Source organism: Acomys russatus, chromosome 13 (genome assembly GCF_903995435.1).
Source record: "Acomys russatus chromosome 13, mAcoRus1.1, whole genome shotgun sequence".
NCBI classification, from domain to species: Eukaryota; Metazoa; Chordata; class Mammalia; order Rodentia; family Muridae; genus Acomys; species Acomys russatus.
This window is the reverse complement of record NC_067149.1, coordinates 36,606,398-36,633,032: the sequence shown is the minus strand read 5'-3', so window position 1 is coordinate 36,633,032 and position 26,635 is coordinate 36,606,398. Positions and strand designations below refer to the sequence as shown.

Below are 26,635 nucleotides of genomic sequence, written 5' to 3'. Positions count from 1 at the left end.
TTCTCTTAAGATTTACAATACTGAAACGGTTAGTGACAAGAAATTAAATTCTACATTCAGCATGAATAAATACTTTTAGCTAGACTGTTCAGATGCTAAAACATACAATACTTAGGAAAACACACTCCACGGCACCCAGATGAATAAAGGAAACAATAAACAAAGCTCTTACTCTGATTTTTAAAACCCTCGTATTAATAAAATTATACTGAAATATCAGCTAAGCAAGACAATTACTAACATATTTTTTCTTTTTAAGTTAATTTATTTTATGTGCATTGGTGTTTTGACTGCATATGTGTGTGTGAAGGTGTCAGTTCCCCTGGAACAGGAGTTACAGACAGTTTTAAGCTGACATGTAGGTGCCAGGAAATGAATCTGGGTCCTCTGGAAGAACAGCCATGGTTCTTCATGGAGCCATCTCTGCAGACCCTGTCTAAGATAATTATTGAGCCTACTTTTGGAAGCATTACAAAGCAATTATTTCTTTAAAGATTAAACTGACAGAACCAAACCAAACAACAACTCACACAATAGCATTGACTCCTCTGCAATACCGCTCCCACATGCTCCGGAACCTGGGTTGTCCTCCTATGTCCCAGATCTTTAACAGAAACAAGGCAATTCTTAATAAGGATATTTTAAGTAGTCGTTGATGAAGAAGTGGAGAACAATCACAAAGACATGTCAAATGTTACAGAACCAAAGTACTCCTAAAATCTTAAGTCCAAGATCAATCTGTAAAATCTTGGGCGCCTTTTCAACTTGAAATTCTAAATATGTAGATACTAAATCTAAAAATCCGCTTGAACAATGACTTGGTTAAATATGATAGTGTGAGTCTTAATAACTATTAGCCAACAGATTTTTTTTCCATTTTTCAAGACAGGTTTTTTCTGTGTGTAGCCTTAGCTGTCTTAGACTCGCTTTGTAGACCAGGCTGGGCTTGAACTCACAGAGATCTGTCTGCCTCTGTCTCCCAAGTACTGGGATTAAAGGTGTGCACCACCACTCCCTAGCCAACAGATTTCTAATCATAGATGCATATAACTTTAAGACAACAATTTTAAGACAAAACCAACAGCTCAGGGTCTACTGAAGTTTCAGTGTGTCTTTCTAAATTATTCAGCAATCTTTTCCTTGGAGTCTTTCATAATAATCCCACTGCTCTGTCTACTCCATTAGGCATTGTGCTGTGGATGGCTACATGAAACTCCTAAGTTAGAGCTTTCTTTAATTTCCAACTTAAATACTGAAACTGGTAAAATGAATAAAGAGACACACAGGCAACGAAATGAGTGTCATTAGAAGAGCCACAGAGAGAAGGTAGCAAGCAGATCTACGTGTTAACAGCAACTGGGTAACGTGGTCACGTGGTCCAGGCTATAGGCCTAAACTCATAGAAATTAGTGTAAACAAGATCTACAAGAAGTTAAATCCCCTAACATTCCTACAGTCCACAAGCTAAAAAAAAATTATGTTAAAAACGAGTTACACTTTTCCTATTTTGGTTTCAACTTTAGGCTTAATAATTAAAGATATAAAAAATTAGATTTGACACCTGCTACCACAAATATACTAAACTGACATTATTGTAAGTAATTACCACCTTTCCCTGCTTAGATTAAAGATGGAACTGTTATTTCCCAGAACTCTCAAGATACCAAATGTTGCTTCTACCAACCCATGTGATAAGTTGACTTTTATGAGCACTTAACTACATTTCAACTCTAAAACTCTTTTTGTTGTTGTTGTTGTTTTCAAGATAGGGTTTCTTTATGAAGCCCTGCTGTCCTGGAACTCTCTTTGTAGACCAGGCTGGCCTCAGACTCACAGAGATCCATCTGTCTCTGCCTCCTGAGTGCAGAGATAAAAGGCATGTGCCACCACACCCAGCTTAATCTCTTTAACCTATCAGAAAACATCAATAACTAATTTACAGTCTTCCAGAATATACCATCCATTACTTCAGAATTATAAATAGTAGGTCAACTACAGGCAAACATTGGGTAAAGTGCAGGGAATTTTGTGGAAGTACAGAAGAAAGGATAGAAATAATCAGAGGGGACAGGAATTCCACAAAAAAACCAATAGAGCCAACTAACCAAGGCGTGGTGGGGGTGGGGGTAGAGCTGTAGAAACTGAAGCTCTAACCAAGGACCATGCATGGGCTGGACCTAGGCCCCCTATACTCCTACAAAGGGTATGGACTCTGTTGCCTGCTTTTCGGTCACTTTACCCTGCTGGGGCTACCTCACCAGGCCACAGGAGAAAAGGATGCACTCAGTCCTAATGCAACTTGATATGCTGGGGGGGGGGGGGGAAGGGAACCTCCGCTTCTCTGGGGAGTCGGGGAGTGGGGAAAGAGGAAACAGGGAGGGAAGTGGGAAGAGGAAGAAAGGAGAAAGAGGCTATGACTGAGATGTAAAGTGAATAATTAATTTTTTAAAAAAGAGAAAAAAGATAGACAAAGAAAACAAAAATCTTCTGATTGGCATTTATATCAATTATAAGAGGGATGGGGTAATGCATACATGTATGTACATGCATACATAACATACATACACCCACATCCATTCATGCACACACATACACATATAGAATATGAGAAGCCAACATACCTTTATTGTGACGTTACCTTTAGTTACTTTCCTCATGTTGAAGCCCACTGTGGGTATCATATCTTCACTGAATTGACCAGACTAAACAAAATAAAACATTTCAAGTTAGATTAATCAATAATAAAGAGCTGCACATCATATAGCTTTCTAATATAAATATTACGTTTGTACCTATTTTTAAAAGTAGTATTTTAGTGGTGGAAATAGTTGAAAAAAAATGTTCCTGGCAATCATAATTATTTAAGGACTGTACATGAGTGTTGTTTTCCTCATCGGAAACATCTCATTTCTAAAAGGATATTTTGGAGCTGGGGAGGCACTTGATGAACAGGCCTGGCAACCTGAACTTCATCCTCAGAACCTGCATAAAGATAGGAGAGAAATGGCTCCCCAAAGTCGTCCTCTGATCTTCATGTGTGCACATGGCATGCATGTTCCCACACAGACATCATGGGCAACAGTCATCAATTAATGTTTTAAAATGTCCTGTATGTGGGGGTTGACATAGTGGATCTCATCTGTAATCCCACAACTAGGCACGCTGAGGCAGAAGAATGCCACACGTTCAACGTCAGATTGGGCTATATAAAAATACCCTGTCTCAAACAAACAAATAGGGAAAAAAACCATTTTGGGTAAGTGCCGGTGTTTCTTATAGATATTCCTAAGTTTTAAAAGGGAATTTTTGCTAGGCATTGTAATATACACCTTTAATGCCAGCACTAGGGAGGCAGAAGGTAGATCTCTGTGAGTTCAAGGTCAGCCTATTCAAAACAACAATTTCCAGGCCAGATAGGTCTATATTTAGTGAGCCCCGTCTCCAAATAAAACGTGGGAATGGGGAACTAGAGAAATAACTTGGCAGTTAAGAGCACTGGCTGCTCTTCCAGAGGGTCGGGTTTGATTCCCAGAACCCACATGGCAGCTCACAACCATATGTAACTTCACTTCCCAAGATTATGACCACCTCTTGCGGCCTGTGTGAGCACTACATGCACATGGTAGACACATGCCTGCAGGTAACATACCCACATGCATAAAATAAAAGTAAATGCTTAAAAATCAGAGGAAAATGTTTTATATTGCTACATATGGAAATTAAAAACTTTTCACCTCTACACACATTTTCACAAAGAAATAAGAAGTCAAAAGTAAAGCCAGTTTTGTCTTCGGTGTTTAAATTGTTTTGGCAATAAATGTTAAAATTTAATGCTGAAACAAGTAGTTCAGAGGGAAAAATTGGTGATGTTTGAGTTTATCTCTAATAAGGCTTATAAAATGTACAGTAATATAGAACTCCTTTTTATGAATAAATTTTGTTTCCTTTTTGGCTTAACTTTAATATCTATAAGACTAAATTTAGATTTTTACAATAGTGTTTTATTAATATTTTACATTCAAATGCTCATCCAGGACCAGCAAGATGCCTCAGTGGGTACATGTGCTTACCACCAAGCTTAGTGACTAAGTTCAGTCACTGGGCCCACATGGTAAGGGAGAGAGCCGACTTCTGCAAGTCATCTGAACACACACACATACCATGGTATGCATATACATGCATGCAAACATTCAACACATAAATAAATATAATACTTAAAATAATATTCCTCTCTCTCTGGAACTTGATTATGTACTTTCAGAAAGTTTCCATTTCCGACCGGACAACCAATAACCATTGTATCAATACACCCTTTTCTAACTAATCAGAAATGGCATGCTAAGCACCATACAGAGAAAACTATAACTGGATCCTCAAATTTTCCCCCATTACTCTGTGTATTTCTAAATAAACAGTAGATTTACATTACACTACTTACTATACTATGTCAACGATCAAGAATTTAGAATGCTTCTAAATTGTCTTGACTATCTCCTACATCCCAAATAAACTCTAGAAATCAATAATGTATTAGCACACCAGCCAGAATCATTACTACCTTTTGTCAGGGGTCAGTTTTTAGCAGCTACCAAGTCATTCCACAAAGCACCTGATTTACACTCTCAGTTATTATTCTAATCTTCCACAGCTTTCAGGACAATGTCCTATTACTCAGGAGTCTCACATTTCATACCATGTCCTCTGGTGCTACTGTGAAATACAACTTCCTGAACCATAGTTAATCCTAAATTTACATGTTTACGTTCTAGACACACACACTCTTTGGCAACTATCAGCATTTCTCAGTTGAACCGGCTCTTTCTGGGGTCAACACAATGTGCGGGTTAAACAAGCACAACTACTTTCAAGAGATCACTCAAATACGATACTTTTTTGTTCTTCCAAGGCTCTAACACTAGCTAATTGTGCACTGTGACCTTACATTACCCACGCATGCATTCTACAGTTTTAAGTTCTCAGAAATGCTGCTGAACTGCAAGTTTACAAATTAATTTCCTATGCAGAACTCAGGAAGATTTTTTGCCTGTGTAGTAGTGCTTTCTTTGATCCAGGCAGGAAAAATGTTAACAGTAACCGAAATCACTACTTTTAAATATATTCAACATTATTCTCAGAACTTTCACATACTGTTTTCTCCCCACTTCCTTCTTTTCTTTCTGTTTTTTTGTTTGTTTGTTTGTTTGTTTGTTTTCTGGTTTTCGAGACAGAGTCTCTCTGTGTAGCCTTGGCTGTCCTGGACTTGTGTTGTAGACCCGGCTGGCCTCAAACTCACAGCAATCCACCTGCCTTTGTCTCCCCAGTGCTGGTTTTAAGGTGTTTGCCACCACACCCGGCTTCCTTCTTTTCTTAATGACTATGTAGAACTAACTACTTGAAGTGCACTGATGGTGGTACAAGCAGCCTGTAATCTCACACTCAGGTAACGGAGGCAGGAAGATGATGAGTTCAAGAATAATCAGGCTACACACTGAAATCCTGTCTAAAAAGAAAACCAAAGCCAAACACAAAGGACCATTTATACTATGATTTAATCTTTACAACACATCCAGAAAAGGGTCAGAAGGTAGACTAGTGGTTACCTGGAGCAGCGACTAGGAATGAAGTGAGTCTAAGTGATCTTATTAAGGGAAGAACATGAGAGCTATGTATGCCACAGCTGTGCAACTCAGACAATTTGCTGAAATCACTGATTTGTATATCTGATATTGGTGTTATGGTATGTAAATCAACACTTCAGTAATGAGGTGGGAGAGTCCAAGGGCTAGAGATGTCACTTAGTAAAGACCATTTGCCCAGTTTTGTAAAGGACTGGGTTTGGTCTTCAGCAAGAAAGAAACCATTGACCCACTCCCTGGCCACACTGATAGTCACAACTAAGAAGCAACTACAAATACAAAGCACCAGCAGTGATAGAAACCAGATACACAAGCCTCTGAATAATCATGTTCTCTTTGATTTGTAAGCACAGATGATCTGGACTGACCTAAGAACTCACAACCCATGCTTCAGAACTGCCGGGTGCTCACCGGCGCCTGAACCAACATACCCACACAAGATGCTGTAGAAACCTGGTTTCAGTGGTACCATTCAAGATAGTGTCGGGCATTAACCTCCCATCTTCCAACACCCCAGTATTTTGCTAATAAAGCATTTTCTGCTCCTGTCACTGTTTCAAATTACTGACTTTCTTCAGCTGCAGGACAGCCAATCTTCTGCAGCCCCAGATCTTTTAATGCTGTCACCAAAAGTGGACCATATGACCCAGCAACCACACTTCTGGATACAAACCCAGAAGAACCGGAGAGACAGAGAGGCAGAGAGAGGCAGAGAGAGAGAGAGGAGAGGAGGGGAGGATGAGAGAAGAGTAGAGAGAAGAGCGAGAGAGAGAGAGAGAGGAGAGAGAGAGACGAAGAGGAAATTGACGAGATTTGATGTAGACTTGCATTCACAGCAGAGGTAGATGGAATCCACGAGAGCACTGGTGAACAAAGTGTGGTACATACATAAAACAGAATAGTAAACATACTTGAAAAGGGAAGGAGATCCCATCCTAGATGAGCTATGTAAACTAGGTCAATCATGAAAAAGACAACTAGTACATGATCTCGTTGAATGAGGTTCTCAAAGACAGTTCATCAGCAGACAAGCAGCAAGCACAGTTATCTTTCTAAATGAACACACACTTGGCTACCTTCCAGCACACAACCTATGGACCAAGAGTCAATGTTCTTGTGTTCAGGGACTTCCCAACAATTACATAACAACAAATCTCAATGAGGGGGGTGGGGGTGGGGGTAATCAGGTGCATAGCATCCAGCATGGAAGGATGGAAGAGAAGGGAAGACGACCTGTGATGGCTGTGCTGCAATTTCAGCACTCAGGAGGACTGAGATAGGATCAAACAGCTCAGAGAACAGCAATAGGCCTTGAGTTCAAACACAAATGCCATCACAAATAAATAAAGAGGACTAGAGCAATAGCTCAGCAATTAAGAGCACTGGCTGCTCTTTCAGAGGATCTGGGTTCAATCCCAGCACCAAATCCATATTGGTTCCTAACCAGGGTATACATGCATAGCCATACAAAGCATACGTACAACCAAACAAGTGAAGTACAAGGCTGGTAAGAGTTTGGTTCTGCTGAAGGGCAGACGGGTGTTCTCTGAAATGCTTTTTAACCCTCCAATTTTTCTATACACTTAGAATAATTTTCAAAGACAGCAGGCTCTTGTTTATGCTTAAGTAATTGCTTTTCTCAGAGCTATATCCTCAGCCTCAAATGTTTTTTTTTTACATAGGGATAGTCAAAGAACACTTCACAGCATCTTCTAGGAACTGCATATGGATTTAGAATACAAATAGCTTTTTCACAACACATTTTATATAAGGGGCAGAGCAAACTCCATTATTATATTCAATCATAAGAAGTTGACAGTTATTCAGAAATAGATATAAGACTACAAACCAGATTCAAAATTCCTTCAATATTCCAAAGGACACTAACTTACAAATGTCTTCTAACAGAAGAAAGTATGTTTTATAATTTTTGTATGGAAAAAAAACCTTGACTTTAAAACTCCCTAGTTTGTTGCTTAAAGCAATAAGAATTGATTTGCTGTCTACTTCAATGTTTCCATTGTAACTTAGAAGGCAGAAAGTGAACTGTATGTGTGCATTCTTTCAGGACCAAGCTCCTCATTGTTTGGAAATGTGTGTACCTACAATGTGCTTGTTCTTTAAGCAGCTGCTGTATACGCCTTTTAAACACTCTCCCTGGAAGGGGCAAGCTCGTTCACAGTCGTCCATTCTGGTATCATCTTAAAGATCATGCAAATCATTGGCTCCTCCTTTCCAAACACTTGAGCCAATTGTCCTTTTAAAACACAACCATCTGTTCTCATCTTTGTGCACCAATCTGGATTCCCTGCCAACTACAGATATGCTTCCTCCCTACAGGACATTAGTTTAAAAGTACAAGTTAAATGATTCATCTTGGCAATTAAATCTTATGATCAAAACACAAAGTCCCTCGAAATCCCCACAGCCTTTGAGTGAGAACTCTCTTCAGTACTATCAGCAAAGTGAAGTAGTGTGCAAAATTGTAGGTTCAAAATTCTCGTTTTCCTACTGTGGCAATCTTTCTGTAAATGGTCGGGATTCTTCACACAGGCCATCACTCTAGACGAGCCAAACTCAGAAATGTGTTTCTCTGAAGCAAAGAAAATCAAAATCCTAACAAGGCGAGATTATTTTTTCAAAACTAGCATAACTGGCAATAAGAGACTCAGAAGCATTCTTCAAACTACTCAAGAAATGCCTGGCAGAGACAAGGCAGCCTTCCATTCATGCTGCACACAGGCCCCCTGTACAAACAGGCTTTCCTTGCGGGGACACTGGTATGTGGCTAGTTTCTTTCTTTTTTTTTTTTTTTTTTTTTTTTTTGCTAGTTTCAACTCTACAAATTCAAGTCAACTGGCAATGGCTTCAACCACTGAGTGAGGTGTTTTTTCATCTGCAGTGTCCACACAGATGAAAGGGATGTTTACTAGGTTCAAGACAGGCAGGTAAAGTAAGACACAGGATGAAGTAAGAGACTCCATCACAAGCCATCAAGTGATTCATAGCCTCACCTTGTGTATGCCTTCAACAGCACGTGCAGAATGAACTGTACCATACAGTTACATGGACCTACCTGCACTCTTTCCTGTGGTCTTATAAACCCATACAGCTACTTTCCCTTTCCCATTATGAAACCACTTAATAATCATCCATTTGTTTATTTAACAAATAGAAGGAAAAGAGAAACTAAAAACCAAATATAAAAAAATACTGGTCAAGTGCAAGCCTTATTACATTTAGCATTAGGTTATGTAAACTGAACAGATCAGACCAAAATTCTCTGTACAATAACTTTTTACAAAGTATAATGGTGTATGAGAACTACTAACAAATCACCTGACTGTGTTCCAATCCTAACACACTTAAAACAACTAATTAATTCTTACTGTCTGCCTGTTCCAGTGGAGCTGCTCACTCTGCAACAACCTCCTTTTCAAAGACAACTCCTGAGGACTGAAATGCTCTCCAACCCCCATTTCAATTAGGAGCATGACACGCTCATTCTGGTGACCTCTGTTACTTAAGAACATTCATTTCCAAAGATCTCTCAGGGCTGCTTCCTATATGCACTACGCTTTTGATTAACAGAGTCTCGCGAAATCCATGTCCAAAAAGCTGCCTAGAATTTTGTTTGCCTGTATGTAAATCATTTTGCTACTCAGTCAACCCAGTAAGCGTCCCCAGTGCAGTGGTTTCAAATATTCAGGAACACTGCTAAGCCCTAAAAATGCAAATAGACATGCTACAGAAATGTGTTTTAGAGGATCCAAGTGTATGGATGCATCTCCCAAGAACATTAAAGAGCAAGTATAATCACTAATAAACAATTATGTATTGACAGAGATTAATTTTGTGTGTTCTTAATACAGGATCTGATTATGTACCCCAGTATAACCTGGAACTCAGTGTATAGGCCCTGTCTCAAATGAATGGAAGGAAGGGAAGAAGGAAGGAGGGGAGAGGGAGGGAGGGAAGAAGGGAGGGAGGGAGGGAGGGAGGGAGGGAGGGAGGGAGGAAGGAAGGAAAATAACAAGGTAAGTATTTGAGCTTTCCTTCCTTCTGGTAAGAACTGGTATTTCAAGAAGTCAGAGGAGAAAGACAGGCTCACTGCCTGCCCTAAAGTGTACATGCACTGGTATCTGAGTTATTTTATTTTGTTTTGTTTTGTTTTTAAGATACAAAAGGGGGGAAAGGGCGGGGCACACAAAGAGACTCAAAGCCTATAATTTCAGCGTGTGGGAGGCTGAAACAAAAAGTTTTGAGTTCTAGGCCATTTTGGGCTACTGAGTAAAAGTTTGTGTTTAAATTGATATATACTCATTCAGCCTGGTGTAGTGACACATAACTGTAATCCTAGCACTGGGGAGGCAGAGGCAGATGGATCTTGAGTTGAAAGCTAGCCTGGTGTACAGAGTGAGGTCCAGCCCAGCCAGGGCTACATAGAGAACCTGAGGGAGGAAGAGATTATGAAAAGGGAAAAAAATACCAAACAGTCAAAATCCCAACTCATCTTCTAGGTACCCATTAGAGCTTTACTGGGTGGTTGTTAGAGGAACCCATTGACTCTGCAACACAAGTCCTTTAGTCTAAAACACAAGAAAAAGCTTCATGGCAAGGCTCAGACAATGCTGCTACTCTTATTATTTTCTTTCCAATTGTGTGTCTATGTAAGGGTATCTGCATGTGGGCACCAACATCAAGTGTCTGATCCCCAGGAGCTGGAGTCACAGCTGGCTATGAGATGCCCAAAGAGCGTGCTAGAAATCAAATCCCTGAAAGAACAGCCTGTATTCCCAACCACTGAACCATCTCTCGAGCCCTATACTGCAGGTTTTCAACCTTACTAAACATTAAAATGAATCATAGTCGCTTTAACAAAATTATACCTCTGACCTCACTGCCAGCCTAGCTATGAGTCCTTACATAGTTCTTAACTTTATACAGCCTTGTTTTCCTTGATTCAAAAGGTACATGAAAACAGTCTCCATTCAGGGGCTGCTTAAAAATAAAGGCCAGTCTAGTCCATAGAGAGAGTTCCAGGACAGCCAGGGCTACACAAAGAACCCTTGTCTCGGGGTGGGGGGTGGGGGGGGAGAAATGGATTAACACAGAGAGAGAGAGAGAATTTTTAATAAAGCCTGGTATAAGCTCAGCAACCATGAGTGGTGTTACCTGTTACTTCCACTGGGAACTAAATCCTAGTCCAGCAGTTCTCCAACTTCCTAATGCTGTGACCTTTTCTTTAACGCAGTTCCTCATGTTGTGGTGACCCCCAGTCATAAAATTATTTTCATTGCTACTTCATAACTGTAATTTTGCTACTGTTATGAATTGTAATGTAAAGTGTTTTCCATTGGTCTTAGGTGACCCCTGCAAAAGGGTCATTCAACCCTCACACCAAGAGATGTTCACTCAGAGGTTGAAAACTACTGCCCTAGACTGAGTGCACTAGAGCTGCTGAGGACTCTCAAAAGTGAGGCCAGTAGGAAACCTAGAAAAGGAAGGCAAATTCCAAGCACAAACTCTCTGGCACTTTTCCCCAGCTGTGCTGTTTGCTTCTTCCCAATCTCTTAGGTGGACTCAAAAGCAAACTGACAGCAAGTATGAGCAGAAACGGCTCCTTACAGAGCCTTGGTTGGTGAGGACAGAGTTCTGTGGTGCAGGGATACAGTACACAAATGAAGAAGAAATGCCCTAGAGTATTTTTACTCTCGGTCCTGAGAGTAAGTGCCCCAGACACAACCCAGGCCTGCAAGCTATGAGTAGGAACCCTGACCACTAGGGAAGAGAAAATCCTAACAACAGAAACTGCAGCCCAACAAGCGCTTAGGGGGCAGAACAACAACAGACTGTTGACATTTTCCCCCTCACACAAAACTTACGTCTATTAAGAGAAGTACGGAAACTTCCCAGCGTGAGAAGCCTTCCACAAGAGGAATACCATGTTGATTTTCCCTCTCTCCTCTCATCATTTGGCCTCTAGAACAGTCTGAGTTGCGGGAATGGAACAGCAAAGCAGGGACCCCAGAGCCCATAAGGTTATGTGTGAACTCCTAAGCTCTTCCCCAAGCAGAGATGCACACAAGTTAACCCTAAACACAGCTCTAAGAACAGAACTGCAGTGTAAACCAGCACCTACTCCCCTACGACTCCCAGCAAGAGTTGACAGAAATACCCATCAAGCACAATGCAGTCTTTGAAAACTGAACTAATGTTACCAAGACAGACCTTAGAAGGCTGACCTTCTTGGATTCTCAGGGAACTGCCTGTTAAAGCAAAATCAAAAAACAAATCATTCTTCTAAGATTTCATTTTTTTGTTTTGTTTTGTTTTTTGAGACGAGTCAGTAATGTGGTAGCCCTGGTTCCCCTGGTACCGGCCTTGAACTTCTGGTGATTCTGACTCAGCCTTCAGAGTATTGGGATTATACACATATACCACCACTTATGGCTTTCTCTCCAAGGGTTAAACAAAGTCTGGAGTCTCATAAAGTCTCACCAACATGACTGCCTACACGAGCTGAAGAAAGACAACAACAGACATACCAGAGTGAATGGGGGAAGGCCATGGGTCTCAACACTATACAAAGAACTCAGGCAACTAAGGGTGGGAGAAAGTCTTCCCCAGAGAAGAGCACACCACCTGGTTATTCAATACCAAAGTCAGTTTGGAAAGCATACACACAAGTAACATTATATAGACCAAACACATTATATTTAGAAAGATATGTATAGACATATATGCATGTAGTAATTAATGAAAGAAGAGGCCATAAATTTGAAAGACGGCAAGGAGGAGCACATGGAAAGATTGAGAAGGATGAAGGGGAGGGGAGAATATAATTGTCTTATAAATATGTGTAATTGTACTAAAATTCTCAAAAATAAAAGAAAACAATGTCACCAAAAAGGTGAATGAGGGCTCGGCGTGGTGGCGCACGCCTCCTTTAATCCCAGCACTCAGGAGGCAGAGGCAGGTGGAAAGCTGTGGTTTCTAGGCCAGCCTGGTCTAGAGAGTTCCAGGGCAGCCAAGGCTACACAGAGAAACCCACCAAGACAGAGAATCCTGGCAGCAAGAGGGAAACAATCCATCACAGATTCGTATTAGCAGATTTTTCATCAAATGATTTAGAAGCTTGGCTCTGTGGTAAAGCCCAGAGATACAATATATTAACATGCACTCAACACCCAATACCAAAGAGTACAGGCAGAGGAGGCCAGAAGGTGCTGGGGATGCAGTTCCATGGCAAACTTACCTAATCTCAGTAAGCCCCTGGATCTATTACTTAACACCAAAAATATAAATAAAAATGCAATACAGCATATGAACAGAATAGAGGGTTGTCCACATAATCATGGTGACTGACAGCAGTGATGCGTGCCTATAATTCCAGCACTTCTTGAGAAGTAGAAGAAGGAAGGGAAGAAGTTCTGGGCCAGCAGTCAGCATCAGATATCTTCCTCAATCATTCCCCATTTTTTTTCTTTTTTTTTTTTTTTGAGACAGGGTCTCTCACTGGAACTAAGACACCTGCCTGGCTGGCTGGCTAGCAAGCCCCAGGGATCCTCCTGTCCATCTCCTTGTGTGCACATCTTAGGTGTGGACCTGAACTCATGATTGTGAGGCAAAGTAGTTTACTGTGCTTCAGCTATCTCAGCCCCATCCTGAACTGTAAAGGTTCTGAGTAGGGCAGGAATCATGGATTAACTGTAACCTAGGAGACAGTTCCTTGGTAACTTCCTCATGCTTCTCACATTTGCTTAATTGCAGGCCTAAATAGTCACTAATGGCTGCCGCAGTTTCAAACTACAGAGATTGTTTCCCTGGAAGCAGTATGAGACCAACTTCATGTTAAGCGTTTTATCTTGAAATCCATGCTCAACTCTGCCATTTGTTATTTTCCCTTCTGGTTTTTTGAGACAGTGTTTTCATGTAGTCTGGGTTGGCCCCAAACTAGGTAGAGAGGATGACCTTAAACTTCTGGTCCTCTGCTCAACCTCCAGAGTGCTGGGATTACAGGTGTGCACCACCATGCACAATTTAATAAAAGTGGGATGTTTAACTTGCATATGCCCTTGCACACAAGTGGAGGTCAGAGGACAGCTTTGAGGAGTGCGTTCTCTCCTTCTATCGTATGCTGTTTGTGGGGAAAAACTCAAGTTTATCTACTAAACTATCTTACTAGCCCTAATAATATTATTTTGAAAATACTTAAACCATGATGCATCCCTTTCAGCTATTGCCTTACTTTTCTATTGCTGTGACAAAACACCATGACCAAAGGAAACTCATAAAAGAAAGCACAGAATTTGGAGCTTATGGCTCCAGGTGAGTCCATGACCATTACGGTGGGGAGCATGGCAACAGGCAGGCAGGCATAGCTCTTGAGTCACAGCTCAGAGTTGTACCTGATCTATGAGCTACAAGCCCAAAGCAAAGAGAGTGCTAACTAGGAATGGCATAGGCTTTTGAAACCTCGAAGTCCACCCCAGTGAGACGCCTCCTCCAACAGGCCACACCTCCTAGTCCTTCCCAAACAGTTCCACCAGCTGAGACTAAGCATTCAAATATATGAGCCTATGGAGGCATTCAAACCACAGCTATGTTTGTTTAAGATATCAGTAGAGCACTGCTATGACATCAGTCACTGTCTCTGTGTGTCTCTCCCCCCACCCCCGGCCCCCAACATCAGTGTCTCTCTGTGTGTGTGTGTGTGTGTGTGTGTGTGTGTGTGTGTGTGTGTGTGTCGTGTCTCCGTGTATCTCTGTGTGTGTGTGTGTGTGTGTGTGTGTGTGTCTGCCGTCCTCCTTCCCTCTGCCCACCTCTATACAGTAGGATACAATGTGGCTGCAGAAAACACCCAGGATGACACAGGTTCTCTTTCAATGGCTCCTCTCCTCTCTCTCAAGAAACACTGAGCACTACAAAAAACATTCCATTAGCTCTGTCAATCAGGTCACCATTGTTTTACAGTGAGACTCAGCTCTTAAATGAAATACTGAGTCTGGCATATAGTACAGATTCCAAACGGGGGTGCTTTCTAGATAGATATGAGCATCTTTACTTATTCATTAGCTGTCTATAACCCACTTACTATCATCAGAATGGAGACTGGCAGGCAACAGTTCAGGAAGAGGTTTAGTAACAACACAATTCCTAAGGGCACATGACTTCTTTACCAAGAATCCATCATTGTTCAAGCCAGGTGAGACAGCACACCTATAGACTCAGCTCTCAGGAAGAGGAGGCAGGAAGATCGTCTCACAGCCAGCCTAGCTACATGTTTAGATCCTGTCTCAAATAAATAAATAAATAAATACATACATACATACATACATACATATATATGATGGGGAAGGAGCATCATTATAATTAGCTGGGTACTATTGCTGATGAATACTATTCATGGAAATAGTAATGATGGTAGGCTGTGGATGTAGCTCAGTGTCAGCACACTTGTCTAGTGTGCATGAGGGGTTCAATCCCCAGCAGCATATGTTAATAACAGTAACCCCAATAATAGTGATGGTAGTAATGCCAACACACCATCCACTTCACTGACCTCATTTTACAGAAAAGGAAAGTTGATATTAAGGTCACAGATACAATTAAATGGTGTCAAAACTGATTATTTAAGGCCAAGTCTAAATTTTAAAAACCTAAAAGCTATGTTACACTTCAGTATAATGCCTCAAATACTTCAAGGTAATTTGTTCCCAAGCAAACAAGAATCATTACTTATAGGGAAATAGAGAAGAGAGTCAGTGTTAGCTTACTAGAGTAGTTACTTTTTATCGTCACCATGACAAAAATGATAAAATACAAGAAACAACTTAAGAGAGAAGAGAAAAGATTTATTTTGGCTTATAGTTTGAAGACAGGATGGTGGAGGCAGGTGACAGATGGCAATAGGGGCAGAAGCCAGCAGCTATAAGAACCTTCTCGCATATGAACAGATCAAGAAGCAGAATGGCTTGTCCCACAGTGATCAATCCATTTCCTCCATAAGGCCCCACCTGCTAAAGGTTTCACAACCTCAACAAAGAGTGCCACCAGCTGGGGACCAAGTGTTCAAACACATGAACCCAACTGCCACTGTACATTTAAAATACAACATTAAAGAGCAGTAACAAAATACACCAAATAGCCATTTGAGACGTTTTAAAGGGGATGAAGCTGCTGACATTGTACATTCAACATTGACAAAGGCCATCAACTTAAAGCCACTGCAACTTCATCTAGAAAGCAAATTTGTCAGCAAGAAAACAAGCCAGAGATGAGCAACCTACATGGCATGATGGCCTAACACATGCATAGTGAGTTATGGCAAAGCAATACCATTGTAGTTTTCTCTCTCAGAATGACCAAAAATTTTCAACAAGAACCAGAAACTAGTGCAAAGCATGGTGGATCATACATGTAATCCTAGCTCTTGAGAGAGAGAGGCAAAAGGATAATGTGACAAATTCGAGGCCAGATTGGGCTACATAACAAGTTCCAGGCTAGCTTGGGCTATACAGTAAGAACCTGTTTCAAAAGGGCATCAAAAATAAAAATAATAAATAAATAAATAAATAAATAAATAGGTATTACCCTATACTGCTTCACTTAAGTCAGTAATTACAATGGACCAGTGTTACATTCAAGGAGCTTACATACAAAGAGAGTATGCTGTGCAAGCAGAGACGGGGGTGCAGATACTTTAGCACTCACATGGCAGATTACAACTGTCTTTAACTCCAGCCCCCAGTGACTCAATGCCCTCTTCTGACCTCCATGGACTCCAGGTATGCACATGGTGCCTAGATATATGCACAGGGAAACACCTATACACATAAAGTAAATAAATACAATGTACATAAGAAAGTGGCTTAGTACATTGGTGTCTCATTCTGTCAGCATCACAGTCAAACACTAAAAAGGAAGGTCCATTTCCTTGTCTTTCTCACATCTCACTAATTCACCTGTAAATCTTAGTTCCTTTCAAAGCTTGTCAAAATCTTCAAGTGTTCCTAGGAAGGCTAATATAGTCAAGAGCTTCCTTCATATGTAATAAGAAGACTAAAGTAAGCATAAATTACTGTAACAAGCTGTAACTGAATTTCCAAACTAATGGTCCTCACAGGGCCCAAAGGAGCTGAGCTTAAGGAATGGTAAAGCAACCATAAAGAAGCATCTGTGGTTATGAAAGTCACAAGCAAAGTTCAACTTCTTTATGGATCCAAACTCCAAACTTGAAGCTAGCTGGACATGGGTGGCATACACCTATAATCCCAGAACTCAGGGGTATGTAGTGCAGGGTCATCTCAAGCTGCGTAGTGAATTCGAGACTTCTTAAGAGTATGTGAGACCCCATCTCACAAAACAAAGAAACAACAAGCTGCTTTAGGCTGGCCTCAAACTCAAACCTGTCTCAGCTTCTCCACTGCTGGCACTGGAAGTGCATGCATGGCAGGTTTAGGATAGAGGTCAGTGATGAAGCTCCTCTCACATGGTGAAGACGGGTATCACATACTTCTTGGCTCTGTAACATTATAGTATTGTAGAAACAATTTTCAACATGGAGTTCAAAATACAGGTATCCCGTCCCTTGCCCCACTGTTGACAAGTTGATGGATTACCAGCAACTCAGCTAACCTTCCTACTGTTCAGTTCAGATGTTCATGGTAACTTAAGAATGATGTGAAGACCTGGAATCCTGTACGTCGATTAGAACTCTTCTGCTCAGAACAGAGCATTAAACCAATAAAGGCTCCAGTGTTAGATGCTGGCCAGGAAACATGAGTGTCTTTGAAGGAAACAGTGAGGTGGCTGGCAGCTTTATGTCACAGGAGTCTCCTCTATGGAAAGGAGACTAAGGCCACAGAAAGAAAGAAAAGACCTGGCCTGTATCCCAGGTGGCTCCCTCTAGAATGCAGGAGCTCTGGTGAAGGGTGTGCTTAGATGAGAGCTTCCAGGAAGACTACAATACCACTTTCTGTTTGTGTGTGCAGTAATTTTTAAAACTTAAGAGCCCTTTTTTTTTTTTTTTTTTTTTTTTTTGAGACAGGGTTTCTCTTGTAGTCCTGGTTGTAGGCTGGCCTTGAACTCACAGAGATCCACCCACCTCTGCCTCCCAAGTTCTGGGATTAAAAATGTGCGCCACCACGCCTAACCTCTGCCTCAGCTTGAGGAGCAAGTATTATTACCCTACACTGCCAAGCCTGCTAACTGTACTATTCTCACATTCAGGCTAGCTAAGAAAGAAAACGAGGCTGAGAATTTAGCTCAATGGAAGACTACATTCCTGGCACAAGTTCACACTCCATGCCGTGAGGTGAGGGATTCCTAGTTACTCTAGGGCTAAAGATCTTTATCTTTTCTTTCTTTTTTTGTTTTGTTTTGTTTTGTTCTGTTTTGTTTTTTCAAGACAGGGTTCCTCTGTGTAATAGCCCTGGCTGTTCTCGAATTCTCTTTGTAGACCAGGCTGCCCTTGAACTCAGATATCTATCTGCCTCTGCCTCCCGAGTGTGCCCACCATGCCTAACTACTAAAGATCTGTTTTAGTCTGTCTCAGTGATTAAATTCAACACACTCCAAGAACTAAGCAAAAAAGGCTTACTTCCTAAACCAAAGCTACTAATCCTTAAAGTATAACCAAGTGAAACGTGGACAAGGGCTGAACCTAAACAGCACCCACAGAACCTTGAGAATGTGGCTGTTTATTAACTGTGTTTTATGCACAAATCCCAGCACTCCGGATCTCTGGGAGTTCGAGGCCAGCCTGGTCTACATACAAAGAGAGTTCCAGGACAGCCAAGGCTACCCAGAGAAACCTTGAAAAACCAAAAAAAAAAAAAAAAAAATCTCTCTTTGCTGAGGTGAAACACAGCTGAGTGACACCTCTACAGACAAGGTCTGGCCACCAGCATCACATTATTCAGACCCAAACCTGCTGGCTCCAGAACCATGCCCTGCCCCTCAATTTGGTTTGGTTTGGTTTCCTTTTTTTTTTTTTTTTTTTTTCTGTTGTTCTTTTTGTTTTCTCCAGACCACCCCCATTTTGGTTTTGTTTGTTACTCCCATTCTTTTTGTTTTCTGAGACACAGTCTCATCTGGTAGCCCTGGTGGCCTAGAACTCACTAGGTTCTAGAGCTGGCCTAGGCTCACAGAACTGAGAAAAATCTGCCTGCCTTTGCCTCAGAACACAGGGATTAGAGTTGTGCGCTATGGCACCAGGCATAAAACTCTTGCTCTTAATATTATACTTTGAGTTCTGGAATACTTAATATGAGTTCATAAATACAAATTTTGCTTAATTTTATTTTATTTGCTTAATTTTATATTTTGGATACTACTGGTTTACTGGGAAACATGGCTGGGCACATACCAACTATGTACCAAACACCGTTCTAGTGTTATCAATGAAAAGGAGGTCCCAGCTTTTGAGGTAAGCAGATTATAGACAGTAGTGTCGTAGCTAAAATTTATGGTTAAGCTTGTCAGCTTGAGTAGAATGAGAAATTCCTACAAGATAGGTAAAGAACACCTCTCGGGATATGCCTACGTATAATGACTATGTTCATTTTATTTAGTTTGGTTTTTTTTTTTTAAGTTCTATCTATCTATCTATCTATCTATCTATCTATCATGTATACAATGTTCTGCTTGCATGTCCACCTGTAAAACAGAAGAGGGCACTGATCTCATTCTAGATGGTTGTAAGCCACCGTGTGGTTGCTGGGAATTGAACTCAAGACTTTGAGGGAGCTGATAGTGCTCTTAACCTCTGAGCCGTATCTCCAGCCCCTAGTTTTTTGGTTTTTTTTTTAAACAGCATTTTACTCTGTAACCCAGGGTAATCTACAACTCAGACTCCTCAATGCTGGGTTTCAGGCATTAGCCACCACACTGAGACTAAGCCCCTTGATGGATTCTTAAAGCAAGCAAAAGTAGAAGGTAGGGCCTGGTTGGAGACAGGTCATGGCAGGCATGTCTAGGGGGATATAGTTTTATCCCTGAACCCCTTCTGTTTCTTTCTGCTTCCAATGCCAAGAAGTTAGTAATAGGGCTGGCAAGATGGCTTAGTGGATAAAGGCACTCATTGCCACGCCTGACAAGTTGAGTCTGATGGACCCAAATGATGAAAGAAAACAAGCCACATGCATACAGTGTATACACACATAAATATGACTTTCGTCATATTAGCAATATGACTAAGTTAGTAATGGACTAAGCTATACATTCTTGCCACTTTGATGTTCTGACTAGGAATATGGGGACTAATGAACCCTGATGGAGCCTCTGAAGCCATAAGTCAAAGTAAAGAACTATTCCTGTGAGATGAGGTGTTTCCGCCCAGTGACACAGGACTCACTAAAGTAGACTTCCCATGTGCCCACTGTACAAAGAGCTTTTACATACTGGCTCTGGAAGACATGCCCTACTTTACCTTCATTTTACACATGGAGAAGCAAGCATTGAGGTGTGCCAATTAGTTGTTGCCACCTGACACAAACACAGACATATCTGGGAACAGGGAACTATGACTAAGGAATTATCTCCATCAGAATGGCCTGGGGCTACAACTATAAGGCACTTTCTTGAATAATGACTTTTATAAACTTTATTATTAAGAAACTGCAAATAAGAGTTGGAGAGATTGCTTAGTCATTTAAGAGCACTGTCTGCTCTTTCAGAGGTCCTGAGTTCAATTCCCAACAACCACAAGGTGGCTCGCAACCATCTATAATGAGAGCTGATACCCACTTCTGCAGATAAAGCACTCATATAAGATAAATAAATGCATCTTAAAAAAAAAACTGCAAATAAGACAGCACACACCAAAATTAATGAGACCCAAAGTCTATACAACTTTAATAAACTTATATACAGCTAGAACTGCCATTCAAAATGGGCGCTATAAAGCTTCACATTAAATTTTATACTTTCAGTATGGAATTTATTTTTTTCATTTAGCCATCACCTAACCAAAAAAATTCATGACAGAATTCAAACTAGAGAAACAACTGCATAGCTAGGCCTGTATCCACTTCATCAGTCACTCCTTCCTCGCCCTCTTATATCTGGGTGATCATCTCTTTTCTCCATGTTACTCCAGAGCCACACTGCACCCACTGTAGGCGACAGCACCCCTGGGCAGGTGGTCCTGGCTATTTAAGAAAGCAAGCTGAACAAAGCATGGGAAACAGCCTGTAAGCAGCACTCCTCCATGGCTTCTACGTCAGTTCCTGCCTGAATCCCTCAGTGATGAAGTGCCGTTACCTTGAAGTGTAAGATTAAATGAACCTTTCTTCCCAAGTTGCTTTTGGTCATTGTTTTTGTCACATCAACAGAAGAATCATGTCCATGACAGAATTCAAACTAGAAAACTAGGCCCAAGGTTTACAGGGCTTGCAAACAACAGCACAGCAGACTCAGGACTTGAACAAGGGAGTATAGCTGGCTCTCAGGCCTTCACTCTACCCTTATAACTCACAGTCTCTTAAGTATCTCAAACAAATTCAGCCACATAGAAATATATGCTAATAAATTTAGCCTTAAAGAACTTCTCATAGTAACACTATTTTCATACATACTAAATTAACTGTTACTAACTAAATGGTACAAAAATATTTTTAGTATCATTCTGCAAACACATGATTTCCTTTCTAACCCAATTTAGGAGGAAAAAAAGTCAATTTTTGAGCAAAAATAAAAGTTACTTCTTGGGCCAGGCATGGTGGCCCACGTCTTTAATCCCAACACTTGGGAGACAGAGGCAGGCGGATCTCTGTGAGTTCAAGGCCAGTCTGGTCTACAAAGTGAGCCTAGGACAGCCAAGGCTACACAGAGAAACCCTGTCTTGACAAAAAAAAAAAAAAAAAAAGTTACTTCTTAGATACCTGAAGTCTACAATCATCTTGCCAGTATAAGTCTAAAGACATAATTACAGGCACACTGTTTTACAGTGTTGGGGACTGAAGCAGTCTTGGACAGCCAGCATGTCAAACTCTATCAGTGAAGTATATCACCAGCCCCTTAGAGGTTACTAAGCAATCCCTAAAGCATTAATTTTTAAAATAAAGTTTTTTTCAGATATGAGATAAGAATATAATTCTGGGGCTATACAATAGCTCAGCAGGTACAGGTACTTACCTCTAACCCTAATGACTTGAGTCTGATCCCCAGGACGCACATGGTCAAAGGAGATCACTAACTCCCACAGGCTGTCCTTTGACCTCCACGTATGCATACAATATACACACAAAGAATATAATAACAAAAATCATTCTACTGTATTAAACTAGAATGTACAAACTATGAAACTGGATCCAACTACAAGAGCCAGCATCTAATTTAAGAAGCAGAATAACCTTTTAAAAAAATAGCACACCTCAGAACAGAACATAAGGCTTAAGGTTTGGATGCTGAACTGTCACATCTTAGAAAAACTAAACTCAGCCTGGCAATGGTGACATACAGTTTTAATCCCAGCACTCAAGAGGCAAAGGCAGGAGGATCTCTCAGTTCAAGGCCAGCCTGATCTACAGAGTGACTATCCAGGAAATTGAGGGCTACACAGAGAAAGCTTATCTTGAAAAACAAGAACAAACAAACAAAATGCCTCAAATCTTTTATCTGGTATAGTGAGCAAATGGGTTAATATATTTCCCTAGTTTTCTGAAGACACAAATTAACTTTACAATTACAAACAATATGAAAGTAATTTATTTATTCATTTATTTATTTTATTTTTTGGTTTTTCCAGACAGTGTTTCTCTGTGTAGCCCTGGCTGTCCTTGACTCGCTTTGTAGACTGACCTTGAACTCACAGAGATCCACCTGCCTCTGCCTGCTGAGTGCTGGGATTAAAGGCGTGTGCCACCACACCAGCTGAAAGTAATTTCTTAATTACACTTTAGAGTGTGTGTGGAAGTCAGGCGACAGCTTGCAGGTCTGTTCTCTCTCCACCATGTGAGTCCTTCAGGTTTCTAACTAGAAATTTTCCTTGAACTCCAACTCAGGAAAAAAAAAAAAAAAAAAAAAAAGGCAAGGAGAGGGAACAGAAGTAAGCAGCACTCCACCACTAGGCCAAAGAGGTAAATAAGGACACTTGAAAACACCAGAGATCTAGGGCATATAACCCGTACGGAACTGCACAGCAGACCACTAGAAAGCTAAGGTGAGCCGTACTAGGGATTGAGCACAGGGCTTTGTGCAGTGTTAGATGGTACTCATCAATTGACCACATTCTTAACCCCCAATCTATCAGATAGTGACATAAATTAAGAGAAAGTGCTTATTCATGAAAGGTGAGGGTAGTGGACAATCATGGGCAACTAGCTGGTAATACACATTGTTATCAAGCTACCTTTATAATTCAAAAGCAGAATAATTTTGAGTTATTTTTACTTATTTTTATATAAGTTGACACTATATCCCATGCTGATCTTGACTCCCCCATAGCCTAGGCTAGCCTCAAACTTGTAATAACCCTTCTGCTTACTGCGTCTTGAGGTACAAATTTATATTATCATACTTGGTTTCAGTTTTGAAACATGGCTTATTTGAATTAATTTGGGATAATAATGGTAAAACCAGTTAAAAATTTTTTTTAATTTTTTTAAAAGATTTATTTATTTTATGTATATCTGTGTATGTGGGGGGGATAATGTAATGTTTTACTATATAGAGAATTTGGAATGATAAAATAAGTTAAACATAGCCTGTCTTCTGTGGGATTTTTTTTAACAGAGACTGTACCATCATAATTCCAAAAGAATACACTAATATTGATTGATAACAGGTCACTAAATTCAACAACACTACAGACAGACATTTAACAGCTGTTACAAGAATCTAATGCAAGCCAAGCCTAGTGGCACACGCCTTTAATCCCAGCACTCGGGAGGCAGAGGCAGGTGGATCACTGTGAGTTGGAGTCCTGGACAGCCAGAGCCACACAGACAAACCCTGTCTCGAAAAACAAAACAAACAATAATCTTATGCATCAGGTGCCTCATCCCACAAACCATAAACCTAACTGCAGAGCACACTAGGAAACAAGCCCCGCTGATTCCTATCTCAATATATCCCCATGTGCTTGCATTGCATAGAACAGCCACTAAAAATATTAACATGTTATCACTTCCCTAGTCCTCCTACTTAGCCCTTAGAGCAACTCTGTTAAGAAATATATTGTTATCTACATTTACTAGATAAGAAAACAGCAGTCAACTCAACCAACCAGACCCAAGGATGCTAAGTGGCACATCCAGATTTTAAATCCAGGCTGCTTGGCATTAAAGTTCAGGCTTGTTACACTAAACCACACTGTCTAATGATATATAAGCATTAAAGTACGCGGTATGTCTCTTCAATTCTACTCATCAGTGCGGGTCTTTGCATTAACTACTACTCCACAGCAGATCCAACTGGTCATACTGACACACTCACACACCCCATCTTGTCCAAGAGGAGGATTCCCTAGGAAACTCCAATCCTTATCTAGAGTAAATAACAGAAAATAAATACTTTGCAGGCTATAGAAAAGTTCCGATATTAAAGACAGCCTAATGTCTGTTCCACCTGATTCCCTTTGTCTTAAACACATACTCACTGGGGGCGGAGGGAGCACAACACAGAAATCAAACATTCAGCACACATATTTCCTTTACACTTATATTCATCCTTTTTCAAGAGACCTTTGGGTTTTGATCCCCTCTTTCTCCAGGTCCTGCTCACGCCTATTGCTCTATTACTACACGGACTGAGTCACAAGTTACCTAGCTTCTCCCTTCCTTGGCAGTGTGTCTGAATTATTCCAGTAGCCAAACTTGTCGGACAGCTCAGCTTGTCTCCTGCAAGAGGATTGGATCAGTCCTCTTGAAGGTATGAGAACTGCCGACACTTCTCTTCAGAGCAATCGTAAAGCTCAACCCTGGGAGTACAGCCCTAAGACGGTGACTTCTTAGCTCTAAATAAAGACAGACAAGGAATCCTTCACGCCCATTCCTTTCCCAGGCAACCAAAAAACCAAAACTCAATAACCACTTCTCCCAGTGAATTAATCGCATAATTAAGTTCTCCAGGCAATTTCCCGGAGCCTGCATAAGCCCAATCCAAGCAAAGTCTTTCTCTAGGAGGAGACAAAACAAAACAAAACAAAATCTTTCAAAAGGCCAAACCCTGAAGGATAGTTAACTTTATGTTGAATGCATCTATCTACCCGCTTAACACACTCAGCTCTGCGAAAACAGAAACTCGCCTCGCCCTTACTCTTTGCCTTAATAAATACTAGGAATTGAATGGTCTCTGCAACAGCTTCCACCAGTGAGCCAGGTCATCAGTTTGGTCTTCAACTCTCCACCGACAAGTGACAAACGACCAGCGAACTGGAGGCGCCAAGGCTCCCCCTGGCATCCAGAGGCGCCCACACGGGTCGCCTGCTTTCACAATACGGCTCCTTCGTCCCAAGTGGAGAGTTCAGAGTGGCTCCCCCTTCGCAGGCGTTCTGGACAAGGCCGGACTCACCCGTCCGGGTGAGAAAGTGACAGATTGGAATTAACCCTTCAGCCTCCACAGTCCCCAAAGGCGGCAACTGTGACCGATTCAGATTAACCCTTTCCAAGCCGCATTAAAGGTACAGTTCCCACCAAAACGCGGCGTGAAATTGACCCCCGGGCTGCTGACCCGCCGGCTACCACCTCCGAGGCCCACACACGCAGGATCGCCCAGCCCGGCCCTCGGGGAGGTGACAGGCACGGGACACCGCCCACAGACGGCTGCTCACCGCGATGACATTGACGAAGGTGGTCTTGCCGGAGTACTGCAGCCCCACGAGCGTCAGTTCCATCTCCTCCTTCCAGAACAGCGAGCGGAACCAGTCCAGCAGGCGGGAGATGAGCGCCAGCATGGCGGCGGCCGGCAGAGAGCGGGGACGGGCGCGGACGACGATGGACACTGCTTCCCAAGAACGGGTATCGGCCCCGAACCCGCCAACGGCTCCTCGGCGGGGCCCCCGGAGCGACTCGGACAGACACAAGCTGGCTGCTGAGACGGCCGGAGCCAGGAAGCCCAGCGGGTCATATGACTCGCCCTACCCACCCCCCACGCCTGGCCCCGCGCAGCCGCGGAAGCGCACGGCAAGAGCGGCGCGGGAGGGTTGGGCCCCGAGCGCCCGCCGCCGGCAGCGCCACCTGTTGGTGCATCCCGCGGCACAGTCTTTGGATCGCCTTAGTGTTAATTCACTTTGTCATATGCCTTCCCTCTTTCATTGTAAGTTCACTCACCATTTTTTTTTTTCCAAGTTATTGGTCTCCACAGCCAACAATTTCAGGCAGGGGAATCAGGAGTTTGACAAACAAAAAAATAGGAAGTTACGGAGATAACTCGGAGGTTAAAACCGCTTCCAGAAGACCTGAGTTCAGAATCCAGCGCCCACATCTGGAGGCCATTAACAGCCTGTAACTTCAACACCAGGTGATCCAGATCCAGGGCTTTCCGACCTTGTGGGCTCCTGCAAGCACACGAACATACTCCCACAATAAATGAATACACATAAATAATAATGAAATTTTTTTAAAAGTTGACCCTTATTCTCTTATTGATTGAATTTTTCTATAATTGTTCATTGACAAAATACCCTGAAAGGAAATGTTAATATTCTGACGATTTAAACACAAAATAAAACATCAGAATTTGGGTTGGGGATATAATCCATGCGGTAGAATGCTTGCCTGGCATGGATGAAGCACTGGTTTCCATTCCTGGGCTGAATTAAGTGCCCAGGACTAGATAAAATTGAGCATACTGATGCATGCCAGTAACCCCAGCACTTGGGAGATAGAGGGAGAAGATTTACAAATTCAAAGCCAATCTGCGCTTCATGAGACTCTGTCAGATGATGATGACGATGATGATGATGGCGATGATGCTCTGAATTAGGTGTAGGGTGCATACTTGTAAACCAAGAGCTGTGGAACGTGAGGCAGGAGTTTTGTGGGTCAAGTCTT

At 41.6% G+C, this 26,635-nt stretch overlaps 1 protein-coding gene across 1 annotated transcript in view; it reads right to left on the bottom strand.

Annotated features, from left to right (window-relative positions):
- Arl8b (ADP ribosylation factor like GTPase 8B) overlaps positions 1-25,689 on the bottom strand; it is a 33,273-nt gene extending 7,584 nt beyond the window's left edge. The window contains exons 1-3 of the mRNA XM_051155021.1: positions 25,414-25,689; positions 2,622-2,702; positions 531-604 (exon numbers count right to left, since the gene is read on the bottom strand). Of these exons, the coding sequence (XP_051010978.1) occupies positions 531-604; positions 2,622-2,702; positions 25,414-25,536 (278 nt within the window). The 5' untranslated portion in view covers positions 25,537-25,689. The remainder of the gene's footprint in view (positions 1-530; positions 605-2,621; positions 2,703-25,413) is intronic.
- Between the last annotated feature and the right edge of the window lie 946 nt (positions 25,690-26,635).